Raw genomic sequence first — 23,928 nt, forward strand, 5'->3', positions numbered from 1 at the left:
GTGGTTTTTTATTGGTGGTGTGGTGCCGCGAGAATTCGGAGTGGCCGAGAATTTTCACGGAGGATATCGGAGCGAAACGAGCTGGCCGGAGCCGCGCACCGAGCAAACACAACAGAGTGAGTCTACCTTTCGTTTCGCGTTTCCCGCTCTTTGGAAACTGCGCGTTCCTCGCTCTCTCTCTCTCTCTCTCCCTCTCTTTCTCTCTCGCTCTTTCTCTCTGTCTTTATCGCGCTCTCGGACTCCCGCTTTTGGCTCGATCGTTCTCGCGAAACGGAGTCGCGGGCGAACACGACGAGGAACGAGCGTGTTTTGTATCATTCGAACCGGAGGCCTTGGATCCTCAAGGCAACCTAGAGAGATGGTAGACGCGCGATAAAACCTATACAGCGCGTACGCGTCGATGCTTTTTCGTTTGGATCCCGTCCGCGATCGACGACCGATCGATCGACTCTCGAACCACGTCGTTCGCGCGCTTTCGTCGTCCGTTGGTCCGCGGCTCGATTTAGGAAAATGTTTAGTCGATCGCGCACGTGTGTTTACGTTATCGCGAAAGAGCATCCAAAAATTATGTAAGCGAGTCCTTGGCGGCTATCTGGTTGCGGTTTTTTTTTCCGCCAAGGAGCAACGCGGCTCGTGAAACTACGAGTTCACCAACCACGCGTGTTGCGCAATCGTTCGTCTATCGTGGTCGTGGAATTCAGGTCAGGCGTCGTGTCCTATGCGATCGGTGGCTCGTCCCGCGAGCGAGATTCTCGTTGTTCGAGCCATCGATTCCTCCGCGACTCCGAACGATCGCTAGAAAAAAGGCGAATCCTGCGTCCCTTGTCCGAGAGGCTATCGTGTATCTGGCCGTCGTTTACAGCCGTAAACAACGATCAAATTTAGATGGTTATCTCGTCTGGGAAGGATTATTTATATGTCTCCCCGTAATAAATTCAGGCATAGCATAACGGAAGACGCGCAGATACGATCTTTCTCTCTCTGGGCTGTGTCTCCCTCCGTGCTCGCGCTCACCAGACCCGAGAAACACCGAGTGTCTCTGCATCGTAGCGCTCCAAGTGTACCTAAACGAAGCCTGCAACCTCCTGGACCAGTTGGAACTCAACATACTTTGTTCCCTGACGCTGCTAAAGGCTTATTAAACTCGGGATAATCAGCCCTTTCGTGGCCACCGAAAGATGAACTTTGCTCTTGCATCCTTCGATCGAGAACCAAATGCAAAAGTCGGCGTTTCACGTGCATTCGTTCGCCATTACGTTTGGCTTTAGTCAGCGGAATGCGAGTCATCGAGAGTGGAACGGCCCCGGTTGGAAGCGGTCATTGGCCACGCGTTCCACCACGTGGGTTGACAGATTTTCATTCAAGGTCCTCTTTTCTAGAAATAGCCGATTAACGCGGAGGTCCGAATGAATGGACCGCCGGTTCGAAATCCGGATTGCGAATCGCGTGCTTCCGATGACCGCATCGGCGAAAAATGGCGCCAAGTTTGAACGGGTCGCGGTTCGCCGCCGCGCGACGCGCGGTCTGGCTTCGTTTTAGAACGTACGACACCAACAACTATCGAATCTCTGGTTATGTGTTTCTTTTATATACTCTTACTTTGAAAATGCGACCATTTCCAAAAACATTGTTGGAATAAGATTTCGCGACAGAAGTTTCTCGAGATCCAGATAAAAAGAACTTCTGTTTCAAACTTGGCGCGGAAGTTGCATCCATTGTGTGAGTGACAATTCAAATACCAGCTGTCTTTGCACAAGAGTTCCTACAAATAGTTAAGACTCGTAGTATCTGAGATAAGAGAAGACAAAGATTTAATCACAGTTAGACGCCACCACGGAAGCCCAATTAACCTTAGAATTCCATGGGCTTCGAATTCTCGTATTCTTAGATCTCTGCTTCGTGCCTTTACGGAAAATATTCCGTAAACACGTTTCGTTAGCGTTTTAACGAGCTCTATCAGAAGTCCGAGTGGCATTTGATCAGCTGGCCAATCAGAAACTCTGGTTAATAATACAGGATTCGTAATCTAATGAAATGACGTCAGCCACCCGAGACCGGAAACCTCGCGCGATCGAAGTTGCAAAATGTTAAATCACGATATCCTGGCGAATCCACGAGGTCCAATTATTAGTATACGAATCGAGGAAGCGAATTAAAATAAACTCATCGTATCGATCTCCTCTCCGTTTCCATCAATCCTTTTAATAGATCATTATGTGCATCCATACGTCACGTGCCACTAAATTTAAACCTTAATTGCCACGTCTTACCGAGCGCGCACAGTTTATTTAATTCGTCTTTGATTCTATTCGTAGACGACGAACACCGAAATACGAGATTAAACTGATCTTTATCGTATTTTCGATCTTGCCAAGTTAGTTACTGAAATATTCGATAATCGAAGCCTTTTCTAGCAGCGTCGTTCGAAAAAAATCATTGTTGGCCTACGATGACCCGACAGAGATTAATCGCGACAGGTTTCATTTAACTCGACGTCCATTGGTTCGAAGTATTTGCATTTGAAATGCACCGGTCACGCTAATAACGTTGATTAACAAAACACGAAAAAAGCATAGTGGGTATTTACGGAGACAGCGTGATTAACCACAAAACTAGCCTTCGAAAAAGTCGAAATTCGAACGCGTACAATTTTTTAAAATATCGAGCGTTTTTATATTCGAAATTGGAATTCGTTGCACGAGCCGACGTTGGACCAGTAGACGCGTAATTGATAAATTGAGTAAGGTTGGCGTGCGACTGTTGACCCGCCAGACCGAAAATATTCCCCGCGCTCGGTTTATTTTATTTTTTTTTTTTGTTCCCTTTGCCGGCAAAGGGCGGTTCGACGCTTTGATGAATGAAACGAAGCGCGGAAAAAAAATCCCTCGATAAACGAACGTTGATGTCAACGGCGCGTCAAACAGAAACAGCGAGTTATCGCGAGCGATCAACGACGCGTGTCGCGACGAATAAACCGGACGATCGAAGCTAGGATTTCCCGTTCGAACGAGCCCCGGCCACGTGTTTCAGCCACGTGGTCGTAGCCCCCTGGTTCGAGGGCGAATCGCGACCCTAACGTCGGCTGGTATAAGTAGACGTTGCAACCCAGGTGGTCCCTACCCTCCGGCCATTTTAACAAGGCGGGCCAAGATCGAAGCTCGCTCGCGCGCGTCCCTCCTAATCGATGATTGACGTCTAAAAGGACTCATCATCTTTTCTCCGTGGATCCGTCGTTTCCTTTTTTTGTCCGCCATCTTTCCCCCGTACCGTGAATTTCACCGAAAGCGATATGGACGGAACATAATCGTCGACGGTGCATTGAATTTTTCTCGAGCCAAGTACGGAGAATAAAGGAATACTTAGGGCCGAATTACTCCGCGTTCCGGACCGATGTACCTGGAGCGAACGATGGCCAAACTTCCGGCGGAATTGGTAATAAAAGGGGCGGGATCGGTGGGAGTGACGATATAAAGCTGCGTCGCTCGTATAACTCGGCCGTAAATTCTCTGTGGCCCTCGGACGGATCCACCGGAGCACGTGCACCCCGTACTGGGAATTACGACGACGTTTCCAACGAGAGTTCGTCTTCGTCGGAGCATCGTCGAGGAATATTGTCCGTCCAACGATTCGGTTCGGTGATGGCCTGCTTCGGAGGACCGACTCCTCCTCTGCTTTCACGATTCTTGATCTCTGGGTGTCTCTGAGAAGGCTAATAATTCTTAAAATCAGCCCACACGTGATTCATAAGTTGAAGTTAGTCTCCTATTTACTGTAAGATATCTTGTCTATCCTGAGTCATAGTATATCTCGATCAAACAATAGAAATGTGCAAAACATCTTAGTCAGAATCGTGCGTTGATGTTCAAGGTCCAACTTCCAATTTTCGTAGTTCCCCGAAGCTAATAGACTCACTCCAGAGTGTAACATTTAGATGATAGTGGGATGAATACAACCTACTATCATTTTTGTTACCAAATAGTAATAAAGAGTACAATGATAAAATATAATTTCCAAGGTACAGGTTCGACGTTTCGCGAGGCAAAGATAATCGCTGGCTATGCCATGATCCGTTGTACGCTGATTCAACGATTTCTCTTCCACTGGTAATATCAGCCAAAGAATAAGGCCAGTCTGTTATTTCTATCCGAAGTAATAAAATGGCGAAATCGTTAGCTGTACTCGTGTTGAAACGAATGGTTGGCTATAAGTATTGTCCTTGACGCCAGTTAACGGAATATACGCGACAACTCCGAGTTGCGGACCGATGCGACTGGGAACCTTTTGAAAACTGCCGATCCAGACCCCTCTGGTCCATTTAACGAGGCCCAGATTTTTTTTACAAACTCTACGGTAGTGTTTTGTACCATAGATAATTTAATTCTGACGTTTATAAGCTCGGTCTTCTCATTTATAATTGAAAATCTTTATAATGCACGCATGAAATTATTATTTTAATTTATCCCGACAAAATGGGGTATTTATTTTCAATAGAACGCGTTTCTCCTTCTTGTGCTTGGCAGTAAAATGCGAAATAAAATTATTTCGTACCCGCAGTAAAATAGTTCGCTGTTCGAGGGGGGAAAACCATGGATAATAACTAAAGATTAAATGAGATAATGATTTTCAAGGACACTAGCTTTCTAAGTTACTTTAAATACTATAACACGCAGCCGACTACTCTATAATTGCGTATAAATATTCATAATTATATTTCCATATAATATATGTAGGGCAGCCTCGTCGCGAAATTAATAAATATTATGGAACGATTCACTCAATTACGTTTTCCTGCATTAAATATTTTTTACGTTCCGTTTGAATTACAAGGCGTCCCCCTGAATTCAGAAAACATGGCGCTCGAGCAGTTTCGGTGGTGATAGATAGATCATGGAGACGGAGATTTTCTGCAAAATGTAGAGCAACGGTTCACCGTTGAAAACAACGATCGCTACGGCACAAAACCGTTCTATAGGAGGCACTCGGATCATTGAAATTCGCCCCCTTAATGAATTTCCGTGCTCAGTTTCGGTCGTTAAGGGCAGGATGCGCTTTTACTTATGCCCCGTCATTAAAAAGCCGCGCTACGCGACACAAACAAAGAGGGAACGAAACGGTCGTTCTTGTTTTTTCGCCTTTCGCCGTTTTTATTATCGGCTGCGGCCTGTTCCCTGGACGAGGGCAGATTTATTTCCGACAAGGTGGTCGGGAAAATGAGCCGGGGAGCAGAAAGATGCAAATGCGCTTCTGGTTCCGTCGTTGGAAAAATGAATCCTCTGACCGACCCTTCGCCCTTCGCGGAAGTCTCGATCGCGACCCTTTGAAGTCCCTCCCCCCTCTTCCCATTCAATCGAAACCAATGAAAATTGTTGATGGGATATATTAGGGTATCCCAAGAGTACACGTTAATATTTTTACGAGCCATTCCATGGACCGAAATTGCGCATACGTGGTTATGGAAATTTCAAGTATAATATATAATTCGTCGAAGGGGATGAAAAATGATTGATTATTCGATGGTACACCGTGCAAATATGCTGTTTTTCTTCTCATTATATTTTTAACGGACGTCAACGACCGCGCAGGAATTAATAATACGCAAAAATAATTCAGCCCCGAGAAGTTCGAATTTCCAGGGAATTTTAAATCCATGTACGAGTCGTGATAACAGAAATTTTTTACGTGTATAAAAATAAATGTGGCAGAGGTGCAGGAAAATTGCGTGGGAGCTCTGTAAATATACGTCGAGTACGTTAATCTGAATAATGAAACAGAGAATACGAAACGAAATATATTTATATTCGTGTCGCGTTGTTAGATAACAAAGAATACAATTTGTTTGCGCGCACTAAAGTACGACTTGGACTTCAGCGTAAGTAGAAACAGATTCATGGTCAGACAGGCCAGAAACATTTTAAATTCAATTATCTCAGAATCGAAGCCTCGAATGAAAAAATTCCATTCTTCATTTTCGATTTGTTTTCCCATGTAGAATCACCCCCCTTTCGGTTGCACCCTCTTTATTTAACAAACAATAGTGAAATACAACTTTTGTGGGACCGTAGTTTTGTTAGCTGAGGATTTCTCAACAAAATTCGTTCCAACTTTGGAAAAATGCAGTCCCGAGGCATAAAAGCTGAAATCCTCGAACTATCCTGGCTCGTCGCGGAATCGGACACGCGTCGATGGGAGATTTTTCACCCGGGAATTACTCATAGAGTCGACATTTTCTCCCGTGGCATCGTCCATTATAAAACGCCGGGGCGTCGAGCTTTCATGCATCAGGTATCACAATTAGAAACTTTTAATTGGACCGACAATTTACGGTCGCGACCCGCGTTGACGCGTCGCAGCTTTTCATCGTTTCGCGTACGGAACGAAACGCCGCGATAATTACGAGCGATTGAAATCGAAACAAATTACAAAGCGGAAGAGATGGCTGTTCGAACTTAACGACGCATTCAATGGCGTGTACGTACGCGCGGGGGGAACAATAAAATCGTGGCGGGGGGGCTCTTGTCGACGTTAAGTCGAGGTTTACGAGCGTCATCGCGGCCAACGATCGTTAGTACCATCGCGAAACACATCTTCGACGACGATCGATGAGCACTTAGTCCCGTGAGACTCGTGTGCACCAGGTAATATACGATGCCCTTCTTCGGCCCCCGTGGCCATTCCGCCATTTCGTTTCCCTTTTGCCCCATTCTGCGAATCGTAGAAATAAATCAGAACCTACTCGAGCGCTTGGATCGGCCTCAAACGAAAATTTAAATATCGAAACGCTCCATGCATATGGATAAGATCGGAAACAACAATTGCAACGCGACTATTTTTAATCGTTCTGTTTTGCCCCTGCTTATCGCAGACTTTCGTAAATAATTTGTTCGAAACGTAGGAGCAACGACCGCCGAGAGACGCTGGTTCGTTCGATACGCGTATCTCTCCATTCGGTTTTTCGACGAGAATGAATGAAATCGAGAAAATAATGCGCCGGTGAAACACGGCTGAATAATTGAGCAGCCGTCGCTGTCCTCGACTCGGATGTTATATGAGTCATTTCTGCGGAATTAATGACAGTAATTTGTTCGAACGCTGAATTTATCTAGTTTTTAACGTGCACGTCTCATCGTTTCGTAATGAATGTCATAGCGAGCCTGTCGTGTAGAACCGCGGTATGAATACTGCATCGACCTTGATCTATTGACTGTTTCGTACCGGGAAAGTAGAAAAGCCATCGATCGGGATACTTAAATTGCTATCTCGCGGATAAAAATAGCGTGTTTACGCTATTTAGAGACGCGCGCGAACGATCGTGATATAATCTGACGGGAATTTATGGGACGCCCGAGCAATGTTGATAGTTTTATGGTCCACGAAATTACTCCGTACCCGTGCTAAATTTAGCGCGTAAACGCGCACAGAGACGCGATTAGTAAGTACGATTGCATGTACGCCAATTTGGAGTTACTTCTACGCTCGCGAACGCCGATAAAAATTACACGAAAACAATGCCGGGTTACGCAAATCAAAGTACAAACGCAAGATATTCCGCAAACTGCCAGTATTACGATGGAGTTCCGTTTCCTCTGATAACTCGTATCGCTCCTCGAACGCCGCCACGTTGGATAACCAACGACAGAATTTCAATTTTCTATACAAACAGTGTCTCGAGCTCCATATCGACCGAAAGAATCACAGTAGTATTTAGGTGATTGCTTCCGTTCCACATAGTCTCGTCTAAATTCTAGCTTTTACAACGGTCTGATCCGAGTCTGATTCTTGGCCTATCTCGCCACCGTATATTATTAATTCACACGATTCAATTTAATTTATCTAGACACGTGTCACTTAGCGTCAAGTTATAGGACGTGAGACTTACTTCACTATCACCTGTAAGATGCTACCGATAAATAATTCTCACCAATTTCCACGTTTATTTCACAAAATGGTCCCGAAGAGTATCAGTGCAGCTCGTGCACTCGTCAAGGGCTCGCCCAGTCGCCCGTTACGGCAAACTTAAATGTTAGAAAAACAAAGAACGAAAGGAAAAGAGAAAGTCCAGGTTCCACTGTGGCTGAACTCATTCGTAAGACTTACTTAGCAGGCGCTTCGACATATGGCCGCTCGGTGTTAAGACCAACGACCTACTTGAAGGATTCAGAGTCTAAACGAGAACCGGTGGGAGTATCGACTGACGAAAACTGTGCTGGAGACGTCAGCCGTACTATTTCCGTCGCTTCCTTCGCCCAGGTTATATTCACCGCTTCCCTCGAATAAATCCTTGGTCCTAATATCGAGGATCCCCGACGAACGAGCCCGAAATCTGCCTCTTTGGACCTCCCTTCTGTCAGCTTCCTCGAATCCCACGATCCACCGCAAAAAAAATCCTCAATTGGTCCTCCGTCAATAACGATCAAGCCGTGCATGTCGACCTGTCTCCTCGGACAAAGGATCTATCGTCCCAGTATGCACCGCTGCGCAATCGACGCCAGCAACCCGATACTCTAACAGACCGATCATAATTGATAGCCTCGTGATTTTTAGGTGTTTGCTAAAATTAAGGTGGAACTTTGTTATGGTCAGGCAACAGGACTTATTTTTACTGGTTTCTTTCATAACCTCGATGGTTTCTACCAAATTTAAAGTCAATCCATGTACTAGATCCTGAGATATCATAATATAACCCAGAACAAAAAATGAGGTTTGAAGACAGAGAGTAGCAAACATGCTCTAACTTCGTTACTTTTACGAATTCGAGTAAGTGCTTTTGCACACACATCTTCGAAGGAAATGAACTAGAAAAACATAAATTTTTCCACCCCTGAAGCTCCAGGAGCAATTTGTAGCGGAATCGTTACGCGAGGCTAAGTTTTCCACGCGATAGTTTGTTAAGTACGAGAGTTTCGGTTTCTCCGGCGTGCAAGTCATGTTTCTGTCCCGTTCGGAGCGGTTTGCAGGCATGATGGCGGACCTCGTCGAGAGGCAGAAGCCTCGGTAGCACGTGTTGCTGCTGGCGAGAGATCTGTGATCTCGTGAGAGCACACGTCGCGCCCACGGTCGGGTCTGAGTAAAATATCTCAGCGGGTAACGAGACGTTCGGTAAGCAAACGCATTCTCCCCTGTGGGCTTAGCGTGGGCCCGAGACCTTGTCTATTTATAAACGTGCCGCGTATGCACACGCACGTGATACGCGGCTGCGTAACACGCCGATTCTCTCCGCGCGACGTTGCAAGGTACCGTCGACGGCCGTACACGGAAAATTGAAGCGTGTCGTAAGTCGACACGCCTCGATAACGCCGTCAGGTAACTTCAGATCGTTCCGCAAGGCTGTCGCGGGTCGATTCCTCCTGTTATCCGACGGAGAACGACGACGACGCTCGAGCTTTAAGGGGTTACCTTGACAGCGCAGACTTTTTTCGCAAATTTTTTCTGCCGGAACTACAAGCCCGAACGAAATGAATTTTTCCCCGGCTGATAAAACACGCGACACACTTTGGAACTGAATTTTTTCGTGGACGTCGGACGAGCGCGAACAAGATGGCCGTGGCTTAGACCGCAGCGTGACGCGGCACTCTGACACGTCCTTAACCTTTGTATCAATAATTGGATACATTTTCGAACTTTCTAAGCTTGGTAACATCGTATAGGCAGGTTATGTCTGTCCAGTACACACTGATTCTACTTCCATCGAAGCGTTGGTAATATCGTGTAGGTATGTCTGTCCAGTACACTCTGATTCTACTTCCACCGAAGTCGTACACGCAACGACAAACGCAAAATGGTCGTTTATGTAAATAGTTACTTTACAGAGTTACTTTATCCGTCTAAAATTGGCGAATCTCTGGTGACTCAGCCTTAGTCACGCGTAGAGTCGAAGGTGGATGAGCAGTTTGAAAAGAAAAGTAAAAAAGATTGCTGGGCCAGTTACACTCGGAATGTATTTCTTGAACGGCTCGACGGGACTACGATTTAAGCCACGATACGTTAAAATAGCGCGTGTCTATTTCTGGTCCCCTCCTCTCGTGAGGGTTCATACGAGAAACTCTGTTTACTCGCGATTGTCTGGTCGGACCACCGTCGAAGAATCGAGAAGTGACACGACGATTTTGAACCCGTCAGCGTCTCCAGGTATCGTCCTCCGAGTCGCTATGTGGGCCAACCCTAACTTTTCATCCCGCGTCGACCTATCCCCGATACCCACCTTTGTCCAATTCTGATTCATGAAGCCCTGCACGGTCCCCATTATCCTCGCCCCTACTCCAAAACACCCTAACAATCCCTACAAAAGGAACGCTCAGTCTCTGTATATCATCTCTGTGTCGAGATTTAATTACCGAATCGTTGCTTTTTCATCCGTAGATCTAAACAATGCAACGGAAAAGATATTGAGTACCGGTGCCTTAAGCCAAGAGTTGTGCCACTTTAAAGTTTACTAGACTATTTTGGTGTACTTTATTTAAAATTACCAGCTTTGGCACCATTCCCAGTTTCTGTAAATGTCCATGGATGATTGACTTCGAGACGATTAAGAGTCGTGGCTGATCCTCGAGATTAAAATTTCTATAAACCGAATCGAAACGTTCACGGATTTATAGAACGATCCAATGTTATTTTATAATCGTAGTTGTCGTTAAGAAACGATGCTATTTATGGGACGACCTAGTAATTGACGAGTTCCCGACGCCGTTAGAGTTCGATAGGTGCGAATTACTTCCGCGGGATCATCGAGTACCGTTTCCCTCGTTGACGAGTAATGATCTCCGAGATTATAAAGACCCGGTTGTTTATTCCTGGTTGGCGGCGGGTTGCACCAACCGCGACGCGATCGTAGCGTCATAAATGTAAATTGAATTCCGTTGCATAAATTTACAGCACACGGCGTGCCCAATAAATACACGGCCCGATACAATCAGTAATATTCTGTAGCATCGTCGTCGATCGGATTACAAAACTCTTTCCCCCGAACGCGATCGATCGTACGCTGCAACTTTCCAAACTAGACTGCGACCGCGTAATTTCGAGGAGGAAATGTTCAGTTCTACCGTTTGCCTGTAACGCGTAAAATGTCCATTTCCTGAATCGATATACAAAACAGCCTTCCTATTCACTAAATCCCAGCAATTGGGAAACACAATGTTAACGATCGACGTATTGTGATAGGATAAATCGAGACTTGGGAACCTTAAAATCTGGTTTCTTTCAAAACCTTTTATTTCAGACCATTGTGAACTGTATAACTTAAAAATTGGTCCAGTATTTTTCTAACCTTGCATCTCAACTTGAGAATTAATTTTTCTAGCTTCTTAATCAACTTTCCTTTAAAGCATTTCAAAAATAATAAACTAATGGAGGATTACATAAATTCTCAAGTAACTGCATTGACATATATTAAACAATAATTAGTTACTGTCATCCTTGAATGATGTGAAATACCTAACACTGAAATTAGCAATCTCGTTTTGAGTGCCAGGTGGTTATGAATAAAATGACAGATTTTGGGGTCGCACATTGGGTGAATCTGACCTGTGGAAGGGTGAGTTTGAAAGGGTGGAACGTGGAAAGCGTGTGTATCTAGAACCGATTCAGAGTTAAAAGCGTAACGAGGCTTTCTGGCGAGACACGGAGTAGGCACCTTTGCATCGATCAATTGTCCATCTGTCTGTCGAGGAATTCTAGTCGCCTGACTCACGTGCGATCGATTCGCGTTGGAAAGAAAATAGCGGACATCACCGGCCATTTGATGACGGTACACGACGCTAGTTGGTGTCTCGGTTCACCGGTGGGGCCGGTGTTCAGCGTCGATCGGACGCCGAGTCTCGTGCACGCGGACGGATCAGCGTTAAGTTCGTCGATAATTCGCGTCGTGCAACGTTTAACGTCGGCTCCGTGATAACGTGGCTCGAGGGACGCTGCTAATAATTGATCAAGTTTGCTGCAGGGCGAGAGAGGGGTCTGGTTATAGCTCTCGGCCAGCGGCGCTTGTTGAACTATGGAAACCGTTTCAGCCGCCTCGGCCTACTTAGGCCACCTTGTTATTTTTAGCATTAGGGTCACACCGGCGTACAGCCGGCTACCGTGGCGCACACCACAGCCATCATCCTGTCCGTCCTTCCTTCCTTCCTTCCTACGTTTCGAAAAGCAAACGCGCGACGTGTGCGTGGGCGGTCCAGAAGGTGCACCTTCCGTCAAACCGAGCAAGAACGGTCAGCCCCCGAGTGTCGTTCAACCTCTTCAGCCCGTTCCCTCAGCGCGACGTCGTCTCTCGAGGATGAAAGTTATTGGATAATTGGGATCCACCGCGGTCGTCGCGTAAATTCCCTCTTTAACGGCGAGTTAACCGTCTCTGCGTTCGTTTTCTATAGTTTTATCGGCCCGCGCGAAGCGGACGGGACCTCCCCACCAGTAATTTACATTCCGATCGATGATGCCCTGTCGCGCTCGAAAATTACGCAACTGCTCCCACGATCGCGCCGGGGGGGAAACGTATACACGCCGTATGCAAATTGTCCCCCCGGTAACGAGCGTTGCCCCGTTCTGATCGGAGATTAACATTCTTGTTGCAGAGCTATCGAAAGATCGCCCGGCAAGTCAGCACGCCGGACAGCGCACCTGCAGGCCTAGGCAGTCCACAGGCTGGCATAGGCGGATTGCAGCAGCATCAGCAACAAGCGCAACAACAAACGCAACAGACGCTCCATCAACCGGATCCCATGCAGCAGTCCAAGGACAACCTGAATCCCGCGGCGAACCAGCAAACCGGGGCCCTTAGAAACGGAAATCCCCCGCCTCCTGTCGTTTCTATGGTGAGCGTCCCCCAAACGCCCTCTCTTACTAATCATCAGGAAACCATGGATCACTCTGTCTAATCCTCCCCCAAGAATACCCCATTTTAGCTTCTCACGGAGTTTCTCTTTCAGTCGTTTCAATCTCAGTTTTACTGTCCAAAGTGTCAACAGAGGTTTCAAACGAGTTAGTTTTCACGACTCCGGTGGATCCCGAGACTTTCGACTGTTGGGATCCAACGGAGGTTTCCTTTTCGTGGATGTAGGCGAATTCCGTTCCGTTTAGCGGAGCAACTCGGTCATTTGGCACGAGCTCAAGTCGAGTTGAAAATCCTTTATGGGATTACAAGCGTCTTGGTCCCCGAGGATCGCATCGATCTCTCCCTCGGCCGTTCCTCTCCCGTAATCTGACTCGGTATATCGGCATGTAGCGCGTAGCACACTTCAGGGAATAAACAGTTCCCCATCGGCGTGACCCCTTTGTGTATTTCGTGTATACCGATGCTGAACTCGGAGGACCTTGACCCAGACCATTCCCACTCGATACTTCGATCTGTCCTCCCGAGGATGCTTGATCTTCCCGTCGATCTCTGCTTCGAGCTCGCGATTTTCCAGGGAATTTTCAAACGCATCTTAACTATTGCGAAACTAACGTTCACTTTATTTGCCGACGTGGAATTTCGTAGAAAGTTTCTAACATTCGGACTGGTTTTTATTCGGAACGTTCCGGCGTGTTTCGTTCGATTTAATTCCATCGAAAAAGTGGAGCGAAAAGTGTAGCGCGAAAACTATCGCGCGACACGTAACTGCTTACGTATGGATTTCGTAATTTGAATACATTCGGTGGTTTCACTTTCCAATCACGATGACCTATAGCCGACTGCCTCAAGATGATGTTACGGATTTAATACCCGGTACTTTCGTCGAGCGCAGAAATAAGATTTGTCTCGAAATATAAGCTCGTGAATCTTGTTTTTTTACAAACAGCGCACGCGTATCTTGCCAGACGCTTTCGAACAGAACTTAAATTCATAGAGCAAACAAGCCCGAATTACACCAGATTGAACATCCGTTTTAAGATGGCTCAAATAAACAGACAAAGAGTACTTATCAAGTCGACGAACACGGATTGAATGGAGTCGCTGTGTACGCGCGTTATGACGCAAGCTGAAACCCGTGCGCAATAATGTAGAACAACGTAAAACAATTTATAGACGCGATCGAAAATCCCGAGTCAGAGACTCCTCTTCAAATTCAAAGTGTCCTCCATTAACACTATGGTCACCACGTGAATTTTTCTGAGAATATTACGATTAAAGAGAAGACAAAAGACGTGCAATTTGGGTGCAGAATTTTCTCCTGGTAGAAAATTGAGTTTTGTTATTTAAACGATGTTTGTAACCGGCTGAAAAGGAAGATGGACGCGCTGGGATCGGGATGTTGCGTCGTGAGAGAGGTTGGTGGATGGCGGAGGCCGACGTCTCGATCCCCCAACGTTCCTCTCGCTTTCTACGGAGCCCCGGGAGAAAGAGAAAAGTCTAAAGAAGGAAGGAATGCGGTTCTTCGCATTCGTTTTCGAACGTACTTATATCTCGATCCTCCTGGTCGGCGCGAGGTTACTGGGCAAACCAGTCTGCGAGTACGCCGTGTGTTTTCCGCCACGGGCACCTGAGCACGTGTGGGGTTAATCCGTGTGTAAAACTGCGGACCGCGGGTGTCTGACGAGATTCCACCTCGTCCGCGACTTGTCCGGTTATCGGCTACCGTCAAGGTCGCCCCGTCGAGCCCTGAACTCAATCTCTGGAACGGGAACGTGTTCCCCGAACGGGGCTGGCGGACGAAATTTACTGCCCCATTACAGCCCGACGTCGAAGTTTACGGGGGACGCGGTTGAAACGAGACGTTTACGGGCATTCGTAAATGTTAACGTCTCGGAACTTCTTCATTTATGCGTCTAGTCGCGGTTTTAAGATTAACAGCGTCCTTTTTACCCCGGCCCGATTCGAGCTAGAACCAGCACACAGGATCCGAACGATAAATAAACTGGTTGGAACGATCCTGGACCGAAGTTGACAATCGGTACTTTGTTCTGCCCGGTTTTGTTCAGTTTTTGCGTATCGTTTCCTGCGAGACGATCTTTTGGTACCGGGATCGAGAGAGTCCTAGAGGACCTAGCCATTTTCTTTTATGCGTTTCTACGTATCCATCGACGACGTTTGAATGTAGGATTAGATGGGAATTATCATACAGATAGAACCAGCTGAACTGCTCGAGGGGAAAGAAAATAAGTCTAATAAAATTTACTGCCAAGTCACAAGAAAGAGTCTTTCTTTGTTTTCTGTTGTCTTAGAGTCTTAACCAAGTTCGCAGGAAATTCTTCACATTCCTATTCGAACTCTTTGTTCCAAAAATCATGTATCGATTTACCGCCATTCGAGTTCTTTCGATCCCCAGCATCCAATTTTGTATTCCCTGCTTTGCATTCCTATATCAAAACACAACGTTCACTCTGCCTGCTCGAGTCGCCAAACAAGGAAACAGTGACTATGCATTCGCACAAAAGACGCAGATATAAGTCTGATCCGCCAGAATTAGTCCAAGGATCTCGAGTTTCTCGAAGAGTTGCAACAACAGTTTTGATCATTGTTGCACGCCATAGTCTAATCTCCAATCGTGAAAATATAAACAAGAACCTCAAAAGACGCAGATACATCAGTTATAGCCTGATCGCCAGAATCAGTTCAAATTCGGATTGCAACAACAGTGTTGAACTTTGTTGCACATTCGTAGATAAAGATAGAACATCTTATACAAAGCCTGCATCCTAATCTCCAATCCTGAAAACACGAACAAGAGCCTGAAAAGAGCATTGCTATTGGAACGACGGTATAAAATCGAGAGCCAGGCTAATTTTCATCCCCCGCTTGGTATTCTCGTCCGAAGACATTGTGATTTGCTCCCTTTGATGTTCCACGCGATCGTCCGGGGCTTTTTAACCATCCGTAGGAAAAACGCGTAGTGACGGCGCACTCGCAGAAGGAATCGCGGGCGGCAGACAGGTATCGGCACTTACTCCGCGCCCGTTTTCACCACCCCCGGTGCCACCCTTGTTCCTCTCCGCCCGTCATTCTCCGCCTCTGCCGCCACCTCTTGCTCCTCTTGATACTGCTCGCTTTTCCTTCCCCTCTCTCGTTCTCTCCCGGTGGCTCCGGGACGTTCCATCTCCCTTTCCCTTGGTACGTCGGTGGTTCCTGTTCCTGCGGGTATTGATTCGCGTTGGCGGGCGGTCACCGCCCCCATAGTCGCTGTCTGCCGGTAGTCTACCCTTGCCACGACGTTATGCTGTTATTTCGGCGGCCGATCTCCTCGCAACCCTTCTCACGAGGAAAAAAAACCCGCGAAAACGGCCCCAGCCAGTGCTCGAGTCGGATCGTCAAGCAACCAGGGTAAGAGCATCGCTCTGGCTCCTTTTGTCTTCTTTTTCGCGGGCTCGCCCTTTCATCCTTGCCCGTCGTTTCAAGTTCCATCCACGTCGGTGTGTCGTGCGATCTCGACTCCGATCCTCGTCTTGTATCTCGTACGACTTTCGGTGCCCCGCGTATTCCACAAGTGCCACGCGACGTTATTGCTGCGGCGTACCGGCGTAATCCGCGCCGTGTCACGGTCAACAAACTAGCCGACAACTCGTTCGGCACGCGAGCTGGTAAACCGCGTCGGAACGCACGTGACTCCGCCGCCTATGGCCGAAAGACGCGCCAAACACCCCCAAAATATTCGATTTTATCCCCTTTTTTCTGTCCTCTCGAAGCTGCAAGAGCGTAGACAATTTTTGCAATCCCATCATTTTCTTACTTTCGGGAAAAATCGGAGAGCGAGGTCGAGAGTTCGTACTCTCCGGAGAAATCTGAACGTCCCATCCCGTAATTACCGATGAAAAAAAATTCCCCCAAACTTATTTTTAGACACCTCCGGGAGAAATGGCCCCTCGAGGGATTATTAGATCACCACGGAGGCCGAAAAAAAGGCAAAGTTCGTGAATTTTTGCAGGGAAAAGGTACGCGCCAGAATGAAATTTCGAATCGTCCGCAGAGTTGCGTAATATGGCCGACTTTTTATTTCCATTTTCTACGGAGTATTTTTCTCCGGCACGTACGCGGTGGCCATCTTGTTTCCTGCAATAATCATGAACCTTTGCGCCTATTCTTCGTACCATAACGTTTAATAACCCACGGATAATACTATCTACAGTTAATTCGACTGCTTTTGTGCCGATCGATATTTTTTTTTAAATTTCTCATGCCCGTCTAATCCCTTAATAGTGCGTTTCCGGCGCGTTAAACGAGGCTATCTGCGCGCGTAAACGCGGTCAGCCCCGCGATACGGTAATTGGCAATATCGTCGCCGATAAAGGAATCAACGTTACAGGCCGCGGCGGGGCGCGCCATTATGCAGTAAACCAAAACCGCGAAACGCCGGCACGGTCGTCGCTCGTCCACGAATTGCGTCCGACCGCGAAGCACGTGCGGTTTTCTCTGTCGCAATCGCGGACGCGTATGGCCTCCGTCGTTTATATCGCTCGAAATTTCCGAAAACGCGCTCGAAAATATAAGTGTCAAACGGACATAATACGATCGGTTGGACGTTGATTTTCAACCCCCAAACTGTTAGCGAAATGGACGCGAATTTTAGAGGAGGATCTTAGTTAAAATAAACTAAATTTGATGCAAACTAAAATATCTGCAATCCTTAACAGTTTGAAGCAGAGGTTAATGTTGGCTGACTTTATATTCCATAGAAAATTAAGTAAACTTCGTTTGTGTTATAATATTTATAATTTATCAAGGAACACCTGTCCGCCCTCCATCGTGCTTCACGCGAAGCTGTATATTTAAAGCTCGCTGGCACCCTCAGGTTTCGTTCGCGTCGGGCTTCGCCAAAACAATGCAATTTTATAAGTATCACTCCGTCCCCGGGAAACAATACTCGAGTAAATTGACTCGAATTCTTCGGTGAGCATTCATCTTGATCCCACCTCTGGAAGCCCCGGCCTCTCCGGCGCGGACAGCCACCCCACACCCGACAGTACCGGGGAAAAAAGCGTGAAAGGTCTAGCGCGCGGGGCTTTGTTCCGCGATATTTTTTTCTCCCTTTCCTTTTCGCGGAATCGTTTGAAGCGCATTGTTTTCACCGAAAGCGACCAGTTTCGCCTCGCGCCGTGAATAAAACCAGCTGCTAAGATGTAGATAGCGTCCACCCATTTCTGTCGTACCCCGTTCGCCCCGATTCTTTCTCGTACCCTCGATGTCAGAACGCGCATAAATCCTTGCCTCGCCGTTTCGCGGCCCGACGAGGGCGGAGGAGGCGATAAAATTGCCAGAAAATTACTACGAGGACTCGAATCGGTCGAAACGATCAACCAATCGTTGGACTATCGTTTCACGCTAGAGTTTAAATTGATCGAACTTTTTTCTTTTTAATTTATGCAAACGCAAATCCTTAAATATCCCTATGGACGAAAAAGAGAAACAGTTTTAAAAACAGCATACCCGTTTGTATAGACACGAGTGACCGTATTATCGTATTGGTTATTAAAAGCAGCAAATTGAAATTGACCGTTTTGGTACGGAGCAGCGGTATCGAAACGTTAATTTGCGTCTTATCGGGCCTCTTTGTCCGTCGTATTGGAACGTATCAGAAGCTATTGGTAACCGCCCTCGTGGCCATGGCCCGACGTATAAATAGAGCGATAAAAGCTGTTTTACCGCGTAAACGATTCCGTTTTATCGGTTGTCACGGCGCGCCGCGATCGAACGGCCCAAAAGACTCGTTGGAACAGCGTGTAGATACAGCGTGTAACGGATGGCGGGATGCAACGAGGGGTAGGTTGCATTGATAAATGAATTTTCGGTGCGCCGAGTACGCGCGAGCATCTGCGCTGCTCCAACGCGCGATCATCCGCGCGCGCGGAACGCTTAATGAAATAAACGTATCGATGCGGGACTGATTGCTGTGGCTAATTCGTCGATAAATTTGCAACCCCCCTCCGGTTCAAACGTTTCGGAGAGAGAACGTACTCTGCTACTGTAGGAGGAGAGGGGTGGAGAACGGCGAAATTAATTTCTGGCTCGATTTTCAAAGCGGTTTAAATTCGTTCGGCTGCCAAGTCCGCTTCCACGTTTCGCGCTGCACCCACGCGTAATCGAATATCGACCTATCTCATGATCCGTTGCCCGAACGATTGATTCCGACCAACCGGTAATCGCTGGATTTTTTATACTCTTTCATCCGCAAGATCTGAAATATTTTTTGATTGGGTTATTTCGGGAGTTCGTTATCTCCGTTTTGGTGGTCGTTGATTTATTTGTGAATGTAATCGAAACTATGTGTGTGGTTCTGAACAAGAGTGAGTGATTAGAATTTTCCTCCCGTAAAATAAAAAGAACCCAATAGAGAAATATATCGAGGCTATTTTGTCCATAATATTGTCTATCAAATATAAAATGACAGTACTGAAAAGTGGGCTTAGTTTGAACAATTAATCTCGAGTTCATGTGTGGTGTTTCGAAAGAAAATAATAGAACAATATATCGAAGCTATCCATGATCTTCATAGACAGTTTGACAATTTGTTCGACCATTTCCCCGTCGAACGTTTTGTCCGCCTACCCTGTTTTGGCCAGCAACCCCCGGTGCAGATGGGCTCCGACACGGCGTAGGAACGTGTTCCGTGAATCATCGAGAGAAGCCCGGGAACCAGTCACCGGAGGTCGGCAACGTGCAAGGTGGAAAAACGAAGGAAAGAAAGGAGGAACGGCAGGGGTCGAGGTCAACGAACGGGCTGGTGAAGTTCCTTGGAGGCGAGAGAGCCGGAGAACGGAAGACAGAGAGGAACGGTGGCTTCCGAGGGTTATGTTTGGGTGCTGTCGCGGCACATCCCGTTTTATCACGCCTCGGGTTTACGTTGCCCTAGGTCACGATGTCAAGAGAACGGAAGGATTTTCCCCCTGAGAGCCCGGCACCGCGACCGAGACTCGACGGGAGTGACAGAGAGGAGCAGAACGACGATAGAAGAGGAAAGGAGGAAAACACGAAGGAGAAGCCGAGGGAGGCGGTGGCTCTGAGGGATCGCTGACTCGGTTGGCGAGACGCCCGGGTCTTCGATGCTATCAACCTCGACCACAAACACCGATTCACGGCCACTTTGGGGGTTCCCCGTAGTTTCTCGGTCCGGTCGACACCTTTCCTGCTCTCCTGGACTACTCCGGCCGACCCACTTTTTCGCCGTTTCGCTCCGACTTGCCGTTTAACCCTCGCACGAACGAATTCACGGCCCCCAACCTCCGCCATCCAACACGAAAACTGCCACGTCTCCAGGCGAAGACTTACGTTTACACTTTGCACTCCGATCGTGCATTCCATTCGATGGTTAAATTCGTTTCAGTGGGGTCCGCACAGAGAACCTTGGCAGAATTATTTGCAGAAATCGTTTCATTCTTCTGTTGAAGAAAGTACTCTCATACGGATGGATGATCATCGAGGGTGTCCGTTCAATTTTTCAAAAGTCAATCTCTGCTCTAGATTGTTCACTTTGGATGTTCACACAGACTATGGTGAAGTATTCAAATCCATTTAAAAATTTGTAGCTGATCCTTCTCAATGCAATGTTGAGCCAATTGTAATCGCGAAGAACAAAGTATTTTCATACGGATAACATGATTTGTTCACTAAGAACCTAAGAAAAATGAATCCAGACAGGACTGTTGAATTGTAACAAGGCTATAAAAATAAGTTCTACGACAAATCGTGGCCAATTTAAGTTTCAAATTACAATTCGATAAATCGTCGTAAAATCGTGTGAAAGGAGGATCAGGTGTGTTTGAAAATTCCTGTAAATCGGTGGTAAAGAATTAAACAGCGTCGCTCGGTTTCGTCTGGCTGTACGCGAGCCCGAATATCACGGAGGAAATTTCACTTCCTTGGTCACCGTCAATGGGATTACCATCGTAACTCAGTTAATTGAACTGTACCGCGTAACAAGGGTAATAACCCGCAAAACGGCTCGTAGCCGCACGGAGCGCAACACCAGATAAACACGCAGCGTGCAAAATGTACGAGACAACGCGATACAGCTCCGCAACGCGGGCAAATTTTATTCGATCGGCCATCCAATTTTCTTCGCCATCGGCCAGCGGAATTTCCTCGGAAATTTCGACGTGACGCCGTCAACCACGAACGCGATTATTCAAAATTTTTCTATCGGGCCCCGGTAATCGTCGCTACCCAGCCTCGATAACGCGATCAAACTTTGATTGCCTGCAGGGTGAAATATGTATATATATATAGGACGTTCCACGGTTATGGGCGCAAACCTAATTGGCTGGCGGGAAAAAGGAACGAGACGAGTCCGTAATGCAATCGTTGCAGAGATACCGGAAACTTTGCGACGGAAATGTATTATTCAAAGACTTGCCTATGCCGTTACCCAGTTCCTCGTCACTTAAGAACAACTATCGCGAACGGAGATATTAACCAAATCGAGAGAATAGAAGAATGTACAATCTTTGCAAGATCGATCTCAAAACTTCTGTAGCTTATTTTCGAAGTGCTATTTGATCAACGCGAAAAAGATCGATGTGGGTTCGTCGGGGCCAGGTTTACGGAGTCGTTCGATTTTGCAGCGCCCTGTAGACATCGAGACAGAAGAGAAACTCTGTAAACGCCCAGGTATAGGCGGCTCGTATACATAGTTTATATGCACGGTGATAACGGGGACGACTAAAACTCCGGGAGTGATATATCGAAAGAGAAGAAGCGTATACCTCTCTAGGAGGGCAAAGATATTCCCGAACTCCGCAAAGAGACATCTTTTATTTAAAGGCGCGTTCAGCCGGACTTTGAAAAATCGATCGTCAGATGAAGAGAGCGAGAGGTTCGAGGCGTAGGGGGCATAAGCGTGCGCGGGAGAAAGTGAAACAGAACGACAAAGCCCGTCCGGAGGTGTACGGGCGAGCAAACTGATCGTTCGTGCTTGTTGCCTTCGTTTTGTACGAAGTTTTATAGTCCGGTTGCGAGTTTGCCAGTTCTTTCCTTCGTTCTTCGTTGCTTCTCCTTTTCAGCCCCTGTCCTCTTCGATCGTTTTCTCAGTCTATTTGTGGCTCTCTTTTTCTCGGTCTCTACCTCTCTCTCCTCCTCGCTCTCGATGGTTTCCTTCCAATGAGCACTCATTCTCCGTCCCTGTCCTACCGTCCCACTCAAACCACACGTAGCGACACACACACACACACGGGGAAACACACGCGGATCGAAGCTGTCTCTCGCTCTCTCCGAGCGACCGCCAGCGGATAGGAGTAGCGATGGCCTCAAGGCGCTTTGGAATTACTCCGATACTAACTTTTCCCCGCGACTTTGTCGATTTTTTCAAATTCCTTACACTCCTCTTTACCCCCCAAAAAACCTTTTTAACTATTTATTAAATTCATGTATACGATGGGCCGTTTTCGAGTTATGGCGGAGCAAACTCTAGGTTCGACTACTAGAAAACTCTCACTACTGCCCACTATAATTGTACGAATCTTTCGAAGCAGAGGGAATCAACCTATCAAACGAGAAATTGTCTCGACACAGAGGCTTCTCGAAGCCATCGCTAGCCAGAACGAAAATAAACGAATCTGCATCGCGCAGGTATAGTTCTTCATACGTGGCGATTTCATTGTACTCGGTCGCCACTAGCGTCGAGTCCGCCGCGAAAGCTTCGAGAATCGAGAAGTCGAAACGTCCACCGTTTAGTCCGTCTCCATTTGCACTCTGATACCCGGTGTACACTCGAGAGTATTACTCTTGAGGGTCCGTATCAAGAATAAGAGCTCCTCCACACGAGCAAACCATGCTGGAAGCCGCCTCGTCATTCGTAAGGTCAGACACCATCGTCCACGTATAGAAGAACCCTTATCCCGTGTCCACTAGACAATCTTAATCCCAACCATTTCCACTCGAAATCTGTGTTGACACTGTTGGAGAAACTATAAAATATACGTGGAATATGAGAGTGAAACAATAACAAATATTAGGTCATCCTGCAAGCAATATTTCAAACACTATTTTACGAGATATTGCAGTTCCAAACCCATTAAACTCACGCTGTAAAACTTCTAAAAACCTCAAATTTTTAATTAAAATTTCACCCAATATAATACGTTTAACAAACTTTTGCAAAATAAATTATAATTGAATTTGTTCTGGCGTGTCTGTCCAACACTCGCTGATTCTACTTGCACCGAAGTCTAGATCCAAATACCCAGTGGCTTTTTAAGGTCGATTTTCATGAAAATCACATTGATACCACATCCCTGATTTCAAGCTTGGTATGATGAAGATATATTATTATATTTTTGATGATTCAAACACGAGATGCATTGTTTTTGTCGACAGTCACCGGGAGTGATGCCATTTTACGGCGACACCAGCGCCGGTTTCCGGCCAGCAGCTGGTTTTGGGAACACCGTTTGGCACCAGGGAGTTACTCCCGTGGGAGCAGTTGCGGTTGAAACGTCAGCAGCACCATGGCCACCTCAGCAGTTCATTCAACAAATTCCGGCTCCGAACCAGCTCGAAGAGCTGAGGTATCACACCCAATACACCGCTGCCGCGTCGTACCATCCGCAGCCAGGTAATTAAACAACGATTCTCCTCCCCCCGACGATTCAAACTTTCATTTGCTTTTTAGTTGAATCGTGTCTAGAAATTCGATGATTGTCGACTCGTGATCGTAAATATTACGGAACGAAAGAGCATCGGGGGACGCAAACTGTGCGACCGCTAATTCCGGTCCTAGAATCGGGCGCATTTCTGTGGAATCAGCAGGCGAATTTTCTGATTACAGTCGCATATCAGCAGCAGACTTTCATTACAACGGATCAGTCGGCGTTTCAACGCGCCGGGGCGACAGGACAATACACAATCACGGGGCAACCCTCGCCCTTGCCACCGGTCGCCCCACAAACGGTACCATCGACAGCTCAGAGGCCACTAAACGGTCAATTCATGGATCCAGCTGCTACTGCGACCCAATCAGTCGGTTATGAAAGGCAGGATTACGTCAATGGTTACCAACAACAGGTACAATTATACATGAAACGTTTTTAATTGAAACT

General features: G+C 46.9%; 1 protein-coding gene across 1 annotated transcript in view; it reads left to right on the forward strand.

The window, feature by feature from the left end:
* The window catches only part of LOC122395997 (DNA N6-methyl adenine demethylase-like), a 138,460-nt gene that overhangs the window by 102,641 nt on the left and 11,891 nt on the right, over window positions 1-23,928 (forward strand). The window contains exons 4-6 of the mRNA XM_043394044.1: window positions 12,561-12,800; window positions 23,207-23,444; window positions 23,658-23,893. Coding sequence (XP_043249979.1) covers window positions 12,561-12,800; window positions 23,207-23,444; window positions 23,658-23,893 — 714 coding nt within the window. The remainder of the gene's footprint in view (window positions 1-12,560; window positions 12,801-23,206; window positions 23,445-23,657; window positions 23,894-23,928) is intronic.

This window comes from Colletes gigas, unplaced genomic scaffold (assembly GCF_013123115.1).
Source record: "Colletes gigas isolate AHSC1104 unplaced genomic scaffold, ASM1312311v1 Colletes_gigas_Sc00006, whole genome shotgun sequence".
In the NCBI taxonomy this organism is placed as follows: Eukaryota; Metazoa; Arthropoda; class Insecta; order Hymenoptera; family Colletidae; genus Colletes; species Colletes gigas.